This window comes from Meles meles, chromosome 18 (genome assembly GCF_922984935.1).
Source record: "Meles meles chromosome 18, mMelMel3.1 paternal haplotype, whole genome shotgun sequence".
Lineage (NCBI taxonomy): Eukaryota > Metazoa > Chordata > Mammalia > Carnivora > Mustelidae > Meles > Meles meles.
Window position 1 is genome coordinate 40,587,184 of NC_060083.1, and position 13,460 is coordinate 40,600,643.

General features: G+C 51.1%; 1 protein-coding gene across 2 annotated transcripts; it reads right to left on the reverse strand.

Annotated features, from left to right (window-relative positions):
- Positions 1-1,169: 1,169 nt before the first annotated feature.
- On the reverse strand, positions 1,170-11,514 carry SNX11 (sorting nexin 11). 2 transcript variants are annotated; one of them, XM_045986521.1, is made up of 8 exons: positions 11,400-11,478; positions 9,076-9,135; positions 8,054-8,108; positions 7,329-7,415; positions 6,927-7,027; positions 4,090-4,185; positions 3,647-3,859; positions 1,170-2,680 (listed from the first exon to the last, which is right to left on the reverse strand). In XM_045986521.1, exons 3-8 carry the CDS (start codon positions 8,093-8,095, stop codon positions 2,407-2,409), a joined length of 813 nt encoding a protein of 270 aa, XP_045842477.1. In that variant the 5' UTR covers positions 8,096-8,108; positions 9,076-9,135; positions 11,400-11,478; the 3' UTR covers positions 1,170-2,406. The 2 variants fall into 2 exon arrangements, with proteins under 2 accessions (XP_045842477.1, XP_045842476.1); XM_045986520.1 differs by lacking the exon at positions 9,076-9,135 and having other exon boundaries at positions 11,400-11,514.
- Positions 11,515-13,460: the final 1,946 nt, after the last annotated feature.

A 13,460-nucleotide genomic window follows, 5' to 3' on the forward strand; every position in this document is an offset into this window, starting at 1 on the left:
TAACACGAAATACTTCCGTGCTACAAAAGCCGAGTGCAGCTCAGCCAGCCACTGTCCCCAGGAGCTCCCCATCTTCCCTACAGAGGTCAGCGGCCATGGCGGCCAGCCCTTTGCACACACAGGGACACAGCAAAACTCGAGAGGCAAATGGCACTGCCTGGATGGGGAGGAAAATTCAGCTTTGCTCTCTTCCCTGGTAACTCCAGGCCTGTGTTAGGGAAACTCTTCCCTTCTTAGAAGATCTCCTCCCACGGCGCACACTCTCAACTGAGCACAGGACGGTGAGGGGCCGGCCCTGGCCTTAGATTAACTGAGCCGCTGTTGTGTGCACTGCTGGTTGTGGATCATTGAAGACGCCGGAGTCAGAAAAACCGCGTCCGTGTCTTTGAATGGCTCCTGCTGTCCCAGCAGCCTACCCTGCGGGCAGAACGAGCTGCTGAGCACCAACTCCAGGAAGAAAAGGAGAGAACAGAAGAAGGCCAACCCGGCTTGCTGTTTTTTGGCTGAGTAGGGAATTGACACAGACCACCTCCGGCTCCTGTCTGGAAGTTTCTGAGATCAGAGAGCTTCAGGCACAGCTGGGTTCACAGCTGCACCATTTGGAGCATTGGACTCATTAATATTCATGAGTCATCCCCACCAATAGGCAGAGTGGATGCCATTAGCTTAGCATCTGTCGGGTTTTTGTGAGGGTTGTGGATGGAGGGGTTTTTTTTTTCCCCCTCCCTTTTAAATGAACTTCTTTTGACATTTTGGATTTGCCTCTGTAGGTTTTCTCTCCTCGCCTTGCTCGGCTGCATCATCTAAAGGAGAGGCCCAGGGGAGGCGGGCAGGAAAGAGGGAGGAGCCCCCGCCGGGGCTCCGCATCTGCCTGTTGACAAACTTTATTTCTCTCCCAGCACCTGGCACCTCACCCGGGCTGCAGCAGGTAAATTATACCTAACGAGGCTCGTGCCCGCGACGGGGAGGAAAAGCCGGATCCCCGCGCCGCCGAAGGCGGCCCCTCCTCCGGGGCCGGACCGGGCCACTCGCCCCACGCGGGAGCGAGCAGCAGCGCCCGGCCGTTCTTTCCACGCTGATAAACTCATGATTTATTAAAGTAACTCCTGCCAGCGCTCGCCCCCTCTTCCTCAGCTACAGCTTGTTAGACACAAATGGCAACAACAGTCTTAAATACATGGATTTTATTTCAGGCCAAAGCCCCTCGACTCCGATCGCAACACCGGCAGCCCCCTCACCCCAGCAGAGGCCGGGAGGGGAAGAGCCCACGGCCTGGGGCGGGGGGGCACGGCCGGAGCAGGGGGGGCGCGAGAGGGGAGCGCTGAGCAGACAGGGCGCCGCTGGCGCTCCTCTCCTACCCGCTCCGGCTCTCCACGGAGAGGAGTTATGGCAGCGGGAGGGCAGAATGCCTCATTGTCTGAAGGCGCGTCGTTCCTCATCTCCCTCCCCAGAGCCCTCTCTCCAGGCACAAACAAAGCCCTTGCGCCCCATTGGACTGAACAGACGGCCTCCCCGCCACACAGCAGAGGGACACCGTGGGAGCTGAAGCCCTGGGGGCAGGGGGCTGTTACTAAGGGAGAAGAGAAGGATTCAAAAAAGAAAGGAGCCCATGCCAGCCCTGCAGAAAAGATTGTCACATCTGAGCTTTACAGCCAGAGGAGAAGGTGACAGCCCGGGACAGCCTTTTCTAAAACAAAGCCCCTGAAACTGTTGCCTTTCCTCTGGCTTCCAGGGGTCTCCTCCAGGGGGGCCGTGAGCGAGGTCATGGATCTAGGGCCCCTCACAGCCAGGCTGAGGGCTGGGGAGAGGCGGGAAGCCCCAGCCACGGAGTCACAGCACCGGTGGGTTCAGTGGTATTCAAGGAGGAGAAGCAAGGAGGTGGGAGAACGAACACTCACCACCCTGGCCGCGAAAGGAGGGAGGCAAGAGGCCAGCCTCCCAGAAACAAAGTGCTCTAAGGGCCGCAGCAAGAAGCCCGCCAGTGGGAATACGGCCACACAACCATTTCCATCGGGTCAGTATTCAACAGGACAGCTTAAAAGCGGTCCCTTGCAGGTCCCCCCCAAACCAGTCAACGTGAGGCAATGCTCCCGCGCCCGTTAACAAACATCTAAAGCAACTCAGCTCCCAGGAGAGTAAATACACCACGTATTTCTGTGCAAAACCAACAGCCCATGGTGGGCCTTATGCCTAACTCAAAACCGTCCAGTGTTTAATCCCATGGAGGAAGCCTGAGGAGTTGTGGTGACAGATCTCTGTGCCACCAACCTGAGCAGAGGTGACCGTAAGACACTAAGTGGCCCAGACTCCCCAACACCTACCCTGTGCCCCCTTCCCACCCAGCAAGCCTCCTCGCCGGCATCTTCTCTGCCGCCTCGGAGCAGAACCCAGCGCTCGGACCAGGGCTCATTTTTCTAAAACCGTTTCTAACTGCCCAGGGTCCAAAGGCACGGCACGGTCCCCTCCCACGGCCCTCCTCACAGGTTGAGGAGCAGAGGCGTCCTCGTCAGGTCTTGTAAAATCACAGCATGATGGTGAGGGGGAGGGAAGGAGAGGGGGGCTTTCCAAGGAAGGAGCTTCAGAGTCAACAACGGGAGCCCACACCTCGAAATGGTCCTTTTCCTCCCTGGGAGGTGGTGAGGGAGAGCTCCGCCTGCCGGATCTTGGAAGAAAGCAGCAACTGGAAAAGAATGGGAAAGGAACAGGGGCATGAGCAGATAAACAAAAATCAGTGGCTAAGCCTCGTGAACAAACAAACAGAAGGCGGTATGGCCATGCAGATGGAGTATTATTTGGCCATAAAAAGGAAGGAAGTGCTGACAGGCACGACAGTATGGGTGGACCCTGAAAACACGCTGAGGAAAAGCAGCTCGACCCGAACAACCACACACAGGACTCCGCTTGTGTGAAGCGTCCAGAACAGGCAAATCCGCAGACACAGAAAGTGGATTAGTGGTCACAGGGGGTTAGGAGGTGGGGAAAACAGCGTGTCACTGCTGACAGGGACAAGGTTTCTTTTTCTTTTCTTTTTTTTTTAATTATTATTCCCAGCTTTTTTTTTTTTTTTTAAGAGTTTAGTTATTTATTTGACAGACAGAGATCACAAGTAGGCAGAGAGGCAGATAGAGAGAGAGGAGGAAGCAGGCTCCCTGCTGAGCAGAGAGCTCAATGCGGGGCTCGATCCCAGGACCCTGGGATCATGACCTGAGCCAAAGGCAGAGCCTTTAACCCACTGAGCCACCCAGGCACCCCAGGTACAAGGTTTCTTTTGGGGTGATAAAAATTGGGGTCCTAAGTTAAGAACTACTGAATGATACATTCCAAGGGTAAATTTTACGGTGCGTAAATTACATCTCAATAAAGCTGTTACTTTGAAATAGAGAAGGGAGAGGAATAAAGAACAAGCTAAGCCTTCTCTTCTTTCCCCCAGGTTTCAACAGGAGAGTCCGCTACCCAGGGATGGGTTAACCCAGACGCGCAGGCCCTGCCATGTGAGAGGAGAGAACCATGCCCAGGGAGGACGAGGCCTCCTCTGAGAGCCTGTAACGCGTTGACGGTACTTCCTCTATCAAGCGGACACCTCACTGGCCCAGGTGACTGTAATCCTAGCCCCCAGTGGCTCAAAAAAAATGAGAGCTCTCGTTACCTCTTTGGCTGGTCTCCTTTAGCCAGGTGAGAGGAGCCCTGCCTCTCTTCCTGGACCCAGCCACAGTTGGACATAGCGTAGTGGAGAATGGCGTCAGACACGGTCATGGGGCTTCGGCCCTGGACGCAGGCTTCTATCTCGGGCACCGAGAGCTGGCTTTGTAGGAAGAGATGTAACTGGCTGTCTGAGAGGAGGACCACACTCTGCAGGACCCTGGGGCAAACACAGGAGGTAGAGCACACACGCTGAGCAGCTGCTGTCTTCAGCCCCCCTCCCCCTGAAGGGCTCCCGGCTTGAGCGAGCACCGAAGGCATGAACGAGGGTGCAGGAAAGGCATCTACCACAAACGTGCCTCTCTATTTGAAGGGGCCATCCTGCCCGATACCTTCCCCTCTCCCCTCCCGCACTCAGGAGGCAGGTACTAGCCCACTCCGTCGACTCACTTTTCCAGAAAGTGCTGCAGACCTTGTCGCCGCTTCTCGATGAACTCATCAGAGCTGCCGAAGAAGGTTGACTTCCCAGGAAGTTCAGGTACAGGCCTGTGGATCACACAATGTAACAGCCAAGATAAATGTAACATTTAAAGACAGCCATTCTGCCCACTGAGCAAGGAAATCCCCTAAGAGGCACAAATCAAAACAAACAGGTTTTTGAAAAGAGGGGGTGGAGGGGGAGCAGGGCTAATACTGACCAAGTGCCATGTGTTAGGCACCGGCGCTAAATGTTTTACAAACCTTATTTCATTTACTCCTCCCAAAAACCCTCTGAAAAACCTACTGATGTCCCCATTTCAAGAGTAAGGAGGTAGAATCAGAGAAGTTAGGTAAATTTCCCAGCATCACACAACTAGTAGCCAGCAGAGCTGGTTTCTGAACCACGTCCATGACTTCGAAATGCCGCTGCTGAACTACGTTGTTTACAAAACCCACTCCCACCATCAGCTCTTGCTTTTTTTTTTTTCAAGATTTTATTTATTTATTGGACAGGCAGAGATCACAAGTAGGCAGAGAGGCAGGCAGAGAGAGAGGGGGAAGCAGGCTCCCTGCTGAGCAGAGAGCCCAATGCGGGGCTCGATCCCAGGACCCTGAGATCATGACCCAAGCTGAAGGCAGAGGCTTTAACCCACTGAACCACCCAGGCGCCCTGAGCTCTTATTTTTAAATTTAATTGAGAGAGAGAGTGAATGAGAGAGGGCATGAGTGGGGGGATGGGGGAGTCAGGCTGGGCAGTGGAGAAGGAGAAGCAGAAACCCCGCTGAGCAGGGAGCCTGATATGGGGTTCGATCCCAGGACCCTTAGATCATAACCTCAGCTGAAGGCAGATGCTTGACCGAATGAGCCACCCAGGAGCCCCATCAGCTCTTATTTTGAAAATGGAGAAACTTGTACATGGCAGCATGGAGCACACGGGGTCATTGTGTGTAAATCAAGACCTCCTCCAATCCAAGAGGGCCACAGACTTGGAATTTTTTAAAAAAGATTTTATTTGGGGCACCTGGGTGGCTCAGTGGGTTAAGACTCTGCCTTCGGCTTAGGTCGTGCTCTCAGGGTCCTGGGATCGAGCCCTGAATCAGGCTCTCTGCTCAGTGGGGAGCCTGCTTCCCCCTCTCTCTCTGCCTGCCTCTCTGCCTACTTGTGATCTCTCTGTCAAATAAATAAATAAAACCTTAAAAAAAAAAAAGATTTTATTTATATATTTTTAAAAAGCAGGGGGAGGGGCAGAGGGAGAGGGAGAGAGCATCTCAAGCACACTCTGCACTGAGCCAATGCAGGGCTCGATCTCACGACCCTGAGATCAGGACCTGAGAGGAAATCAAGAGTCAGATGCTTAACCCACTGAGCCACCCAGGTGCCCCTTACACGCTTTGTATTTTCTAAAAGTAGCTGAGTTGCAGCAAGGCATCCACAAACTCTTTCAATCTCCCTAGTTTCTATTATGAACATATTTTTTTTTTATTTTAAGATTTTTTATTTATTTATTTGTCAGAGAGAGAGAGAGACAGAGAGAGAAAGATCACAAGTAGGCAGAGAGGTAGGCAGAGGCAGAGGGAGAAGCAGGCTCCCTGCCGAGCAAGGAGCCCGATATGGGACTCGATCCCAGGACCCTAGGATCATGACCTGAGCCGAAGGCAGCCGCTTAACCAACTGAGCCACCCAGGCGTCCCATGAACATATTTTTTAAAGAAACAACAGGCCAGGGGTGCCCGGGTGGCTCAGTCTGTTAAGTATCCCGCTCTTGATTTCATCGGGGGTCATGGTCTCAGGGTTGTGAGATCAAGCCCCACATCCAGCTCTGTGTTGGGCATAGGGTCTGCTTGGGATTCTCTCTTTCTCTCTCTCCTCCTTTGTCCCTCTCCCCCAGCTCACACTCTCTCTAAAAAAGCAAAGCAAAACAAACAAACAAAAAAAAGAATGCAGAATCTGTCAGAAGTTCCAACTGGCTGTGAGGGCCTGACCCATGACAGTGGCCTCATCAGTCCCACATGTTAACTAACCAGCTAGGTCACCCACAGACCCCATCCCCAGAGCAGTCAGTGACTGTCCTGCAACGGAATCACTGTTCTACACTGTCTACAGTTTAGGACTTATTTGGGGTGGTTTAAGTGAGGAGTGAACATTACTGCTTTTCGTAAGGCTTTCAGTCTTTTATGTCTCTGGGAAAAGGTCTCTGCACAAAAAAAAAGAAAATTAACATTTTGTATTACATGTCAAATGGACAGGAACACCACCGGTCACATAAATCCAGGTGCTAACGAGTTTCTGATCACGAGTGACGCGCATATGTAAAATGCTAGCCGTGCATTTGTGTAGCCCTAGATGAAAATGCATATAAAAAAGGAAAAGTATTTTTGATATCTCTATGACTTTGTTCAGTCAAAATACTAGAACTCTGTCTTTACTTTTTCTTTTTTTTTTTTAAAGATTTTATTTATTTATTTGAAAGACAGAGATCACGAGAAGGCAGAGAGGCAGACAGAGAGAGAGGAGGAAGCAGGCTCCCCACGGAGCAGAGAGCCCGATGCGATGCGGGGCTCAATCCCAGGAGCCTGGGATCATGACCCGAGCCGAAGGCAGAAGGCAGAGGCTTTAACCCACTGGGCCACCCAGGCGCCCCTATCTTTACTTTTTCCACTGACTCAAAGACATAATTTAAGAACCCACTTCTCAATTTCCTAAGTGCCTAACATGTTGCCAAGTTTTCTTTATTGTAAACTCTGGTTCTTGGGTACGCCCCCAAAAAGCCAGTCTCAGACTCAAGAAGGAAACAAAAGCAAACTCACACCAAACCAGCATTTCTCTGGAGCTGCTTTCTCAGCCACACGAACTCACGGTAGCGGCGACGCACACAGGACGTTTTGGCAGTGAAGGCCTTGCTGTTGGTCTACAGGAGGAAGTACATGAAAAAGAAAAAAAACCCAAGTAGAAAAAGACCAGATTCACTCCCCATCGTCACATTCACGGAGGACCCAACCCACCAGGTCCCATCCTGAGCAGGGGTTCCAACTAGAGTAACGGGCCAGCAGGCAGCCTGAGAGCAGGTGTCCGGCAGACCCCGAGCTCATTCCTCTCCTCCCTTTCTTCAGGCTCAGGACGGTCAAAACACCCACCAACGGGTTCCGCATCAGCACCAGCCCTCAGCCCCAAAAGGGGCTGACCCTGATACAGAAGTCCGAAGCACTTACGTGGAGAAATATCTTATAATCCACATAGGAATTCCAGGAGCCCTCATTCTGCACGCGGGGGTCCTGAACACGCACAGTGATCACCTCCTGGAGGTAAGAAAGGCTCCTTCAGCTCACCCACACAGTGAGCCAGCTTGGACAACGTAGGCTGCCAGATTTTTCCAATCAGCACCAACTTTCATTCACGTATTCATTCAACTCAACAAATATTTACTGACCACCCACTATGTGTCAGACACTGTTCTGAAGCACTGGGGGCAGAACACGAACAAGAGACAAAAATCCTCGCCCTAGTGGGGCACCTGGGTGGCTCAGTGGGTTAAAGCCTCTGCCTTCCGCTCAGGTCATGATCCCAGGGTACTGGGATCGAGCCCCGCATCAGGCCCTCTGCTCAGCAGGGAGCCTGCTTCCTCCTCTCTCTCTGTCTCTCTGCCTACTGTGATCTCTGTCAAATAAATAAAATCTTAAAAAAAAAAAAAAATCCTCACCCTAGTGAATCTCACATTCGGCTGCATTCCAACGAATGGAAACGTTAGTCAAAACAGAACCTTATTTCCCAGGAATGGCTCTTCTGCGGATTTCCACCTCCTGCCTTGCCTTCATTTTGAGCTCATCAGAACCCCCAAGGTATTACTGTCATTAGAGTACCATGGAGTAATGATTGGCGTCTTTCCCCAAATCCAATCAAACTTTACCCACCTGCTTCCTGGAGACCACATGCTTACCTCCAGCTCTTGGTTTTCCAACATCCTACACCCAAAGCCCATTGGAAGACAACATCTGATGGGGGAGAGAGGACAGGGGAGCAATCGTGGTTAGCATGCTTCTATTCTTATCACTCTTTATCAAGAAAATTTTCATTGACCTGCCCCCCACCTCCCCCAGGGAAAACCCAGGCACCTTTTGGGGGGTTTTTGTGTAAAACTTAAGAGGAAGCAAAAAAAAATCCCCTTGCCTTCGCCCAGTGCCAAGCTAAAAACCCCGGGGGAATTGCCTGCCCTCGCAGACCACAGCCGGGACCCTCAACCAGGCCACCTCTAGCTAAAGCATGTTTGGGTCTGGGCAGCGCTCACCTTAGGCAGGGGGAACAGGCAAATTGGGTTGTCAAACCTTTCTGTCTGAGGGCTGCAGGTGAAAGCTGCTGTCTTGTGGGCCCACAACATGCCTCCGCAAGTGAGCCTCACAGCGCCCCCTTCTGGAGATTTAGAGACAACCAAGCTCCACAAATACCCACGCTCTGAAGTCTCTTTGTCTTGCTTAACAGTCCTACCCAGAGGTAAATCTTAGAGCTGGAGAGCTCCTGGAGTAGCTGAGTGGGTTGCCTGGTTGCGACCTTCCATAATCTATTCTGTCCTCCTAAACCCAAGCCAACGGTTCCAATCATTTCCTCTCTCGACATGCTATCCGGTTTGCACCTCTGCCCAAGCACCCCACAGCTGCATGGGTCGGCTCAGGATGTTTTCCGCTCCTTTGTAAAGATTCATTAAAGCCTAAGCCCCTGATTTCCCCCAATGTGGCCGTTTACATGTGCAGCGACATCGCCCACTCCGACAAAGGGACCATGAAGCCTCCAGCGCTGGGTTACTCCAGTCCAAAGGGGCCCATGATGTCACCTTCTGTTAAAATACAGCACTAATCTTGTTACTCCTAGAACCACTCCAACAGCATCCACCCTGGCGGCCGCCTCCACCGCCTTCTCCTCTCTTAAGAGCGGAACAATAAGGTTTAATTTCCCTTTCCAATTTACCTTGAAATGAAAACTGACTTCAGCCAATATGTACTGCCAACAAATGATGCAGGCTGGCTCCTGGGAAAACAAGACCATCTCGAAGCTCTCCCTCTCCTCCCCCCATGCCCATTCACACACCCACTCATTTTTACAGTCCTACAATTAATTTTAAACACATTCTCTTATTAGTTCTGCCTTACCATTAGAACAGTGTGTAATGAGTTCCCTTCTATTTTATGTTTTGCTAACACAAGGCTAATGTTTCAGGAGAAGGGGAACTCATTTACACCACGAAATTAGCAGAGCAAAGAGCTTTCCCAATTCCTTCCAGTATACCAGAAGATCCCTCCACACACTGCCACTGCACACAGAGACAAAACCTCCTGGTAGATGACGGGACTGGGCTACACCGCTGAGCAAACTAGAGGTTTTGTGACTGTGATACCATCTTTGTACTTTTGCTGACAATCTGATTTTTCATCTGCTGCAGGCACCGTCACAAAGGGGTCCTGAACTGAAAGGAAATTCCAATTCCTTAGCAACCCATGTGTAACATGCCCGATGTGAGCCATCAATTGGCTGTGATCAAAAAGAACAGGCCAACTTGTGAATAATTAACCTCCTCAGATTAAAAAAAAATTTTTTTTTCTCTTCTCTTTTCAGTCATTTGGTAAATTGCCACCACGGGAGCAGAGAGTTAAATATTCTGACGTTATCTTTTCCTAAAAGTAACAATGGGAAAGATGACAAGGAAATCACAGACATCCACACACTCAGTGGGGCTCACACATCTATGCCTTAAAAGGTTTGCCAAATTTAGGACCATAATTTAGTGACTAAGTGGCCGTCATTCTCAGGTTCAAGAAGAGTGTCTAGGGCCCGAACCACCTCCAAGTGTAAGTTTCTCTCCTTTCCTTTAGGGCTAAAACCATTGAGAAACAAATAGCTATAAACTGGCTTTAATACACTGGCTTAAAAAAAAAAATCTTGGGGTGCCTGGGTGGCTCAGTGGGTTAAAGACTCTGCCTTCAGTTCAGGTCATGATCCCAGAGTCCTGGGATCGAGCCCTGAGTCAGGCTCTCTGCTCAGCAGGGAGCCTGCTTCCCCCTCTCTCTGCCTACTTGTGATCTCTCTCTGTCAAATAAATAAAATCTTAAAAAAAAAAATCTTAGCACCCCCCCCAAGATATTGTATTTTTAAATCTAAGTTTAAAGGGCATTAACGAAGTTTCCATGGTAACTTTCCCTTAAAAACTCTGGACACTGGAACAAATTCAAAAACCTAAACTCCCAAGTCATAATTTCTAGCAATTACCATTCTCCATCAGCTTCCTCCACATAAATGCCACTCCCCAGGAGGAAATGAAGCTCAGTTCCGCCCGTGGAAGGGAAGAAGGAAGTTCCTTAAGTTAGCTCCTGATCAGGGAGATGGATCCCCCTCATTCAAATAAGGGTAAGTCAGCAATCCTCTCACCTACATATGCATCTCACTCTGCACTAACTACAACTCCTGGGTCCTTCCAATCACATCTGAAGTTTCCTTGACTTTCTCCACCTGTACCACCGCCAACCTCTCCGGTAAGAGCCCAACTGTTTGCCTTTTACAATGTCGATTCCTTGTAAAGTTCTCCTATGTCCTAACAATTCAAGATAGCGATTCAAGGCTTTCGCTACCATTTGCACTTTCATTTAAATTACTTTAAAAAGGCTAAAAAATAGGGTGATAAAAGTGAATTGAGCCACCAAGACTCCTATTCCTCCTTACTCATTCTTGAGCCATTGGAGCCTCATGCCAACTCAAAAAGCTCTCCTTCCTAAACACCCACAGGTGGCACAGGACGCTTCCTTTTCTGACCAAGTTCTGTATGTTCCCAACCAAGCAGCTCCGCTCCATCGTTCCGTCCGTCTGTAACTTGCCACTCCTTACACTTGGGCGGTAAGTCACAAAGGCGACTACAGTCTAGCGCCAGAGCCCGCCTCTGTCCCACAAAATACTTGTCATTAGACCTAGCCCTAGCTGTTTCGGTACGTGTCGCCAGACTCCGGCCACTCCACCTCCATTCTTCACGCACGAGGGGGAAAAGGGCCCCACGACCCTCCTTCTCCTTTGACTATTAAGTTTAGGCAGTGGAAAGGAAAGATACTTTATACTTTAAAAACAAATGAAAAAGCCGCGTTTCCTTCCTTTGATCCAGAGCAAGCACCCGCCTTCGTCCCGGGAGGTGAGACAGCCTCGTCCCTAAGATGTCAAGCGAGATCACCACCCCCAAACGCCACTACTGACGCTCAAGCCCTACTAGAGAGCAGCACCCACTCCCCGCGGCCCCGCCCACGACCCCTTACCTGAGAGCAGCCCACACGCCCCAGAGCGACACCGCCTGCGCCGCACCATATAGCCAGAGTCTCGGCTTCTCCTTCCGGGTGAGTGGCCGGGGCCCCGGTGCACGACGGGAGAAGGCTCCCGGCCACGCCAATCCCGAGTGTCCAGGACGCCCCGCCCCTGCAGGCCCGAGCTCTCTGCGGCGATCCGGGCTCGAGAGGCGCTGCGCTCGGCCCCGCCCAGGCCCTGGCCGGAGTCCGGATCCCCTGACACTCACTTGGGACACGGAAGGGTGGACGCAGGAGAGGAGCGGAGAGTGGGCTCTGGCGGCCAATCCGGAGCCGTGGCCCGCCCATCGTTGTCAAGCCCAGCCAACCAGGCCCAGGGAGTGTTATTAAAGGTCCAAAAGAGGGTCCCCGGGGCCAAGAAGTGGCAGGAGGCTGGCTGTGCTCTTCCTTTCTGGTCCAGGGCGGTCCTGAGCGCGGGAGGGTAGGGGAAGAAGACGCCCACGTTCCTGGAGCTTCGCAGAGTCCCCAGAACTTCCCCATTTGAACCCCGTGGATTGCAGTTCCCCCGCGGAGTTATCGAAGGCGTCCCAACTCACGTTCGTAAAACCACAGATTGTCACAACGAAAACCGAACTGAGATGGCCCCGTTCACCTGGGGAAGCAAGTCCAAAGAAGGATCGTGCAGCTAGTTAGAGAAAAGAAAATACGTTGAATATGATGATTTTTATGTTGTTGAAACGTCTTCGAACAACCTGTTAAAAAATAATTTTTGCAAAAAAAAAAAAAAAATTGCAAAGACACCTTCGAAGAAAAGGTCAAGGTCACAAAATACAAGGTCTGGAGTTGGGCGGCCAGAGTTCAATACCCAGCGCTACACTGGACAGTGGGGCTTTAAACTGATCCTAAAGCTTTGTAAATCTTAGGCTCTTCATCTGGAGAATGGAGAATACTGCGCAAGGTTTTCTTTGCTTGGTTGGTTTGGTTTTTGTTTTGGGGGAGCATCTGGGTGGCTCAGTGGGTTAAAGCCTCTGCCTTTAGCTTAGGTCATGATTCCAGGGTCCTGGGATGGAGCCCGGCATCGGGCTCTCTGCTCAGCAGGGAGCCTGCTTCTCCCCCTGCCCTCTCCCTGCCTGCCTCTCTGCCTACTTGTGATCTATGTCTGTCAAATAAATAAATAAAATCTTAAAAAAAAAAAGGTTTTTGTTTTTTGAGTGTTTTTTGTTTTTATAACAAGAGAGGTACTGAGAGAGGGAACATAAGCACAAGGGAGCTGGAGAGGGAGAAGCAGGCTCCCCGCTGAGCAGGGAGCCGGATGTGGGGCTCCATCCCAGGACACTGCGGTCATGACCTGAGCTGAAGGCAGAGGCTTGAGGACTGAGCCACCCAGGCGCCCCAATACTCCAGGAATTTCAAAGCAGAGTTTCAAAACGTTTTAGTCTCAGGATTCCTTTACATTTTTTTTTAAAGATTTAATTTATTTATTTGACAGAGAGAGATCACAAGTTGTCAGGCAGAGAGAGGCAGGCAGAGAGAGAGGGGGAAGCAAGCTTTCCCCGCTGAGCAGAGAGCTGGATGTGGGCCTGGATCCCAGGACCCTGAGATAATGACCTGAGCCAAAGGCAGAGGCTCAACCCACTCGGGTGCCCCCGCCCCCCCGCCCCTGCGCCCTTTACATTTTTTTAAGTAGATTATACGACCAACCCGGGACTCAAACTCATTACCCCAAGATCAAGAGTCACATGCCCTAAGGACTGAACCAGCCAGGAGCTCCCACATTATTTTTTTTAAGATTTTATTTATTTATTTGAGAGAGTGAGAGAGAGCATGAGAGAAGAGAAGGTCAGAGGGACATGGAGCTGGAAGCCCCATGCAGGACTGGATCCCTGGACTCCAGGACCATGACTGAAGTGGAAGGCAGTCACCCAACCAACTGAGCCACCCAAGCACCCAGGAGCTGCCACGTTCTTAAAAATTCATTAAGAGTGTTTGTTTAGGGGCACGTGGGTGACTTGGTCCGTTAAGTGTCTACCTTTGGCTCAGGTCATGATCTCAGGCCCCGGAATCTAACCCCAAGTT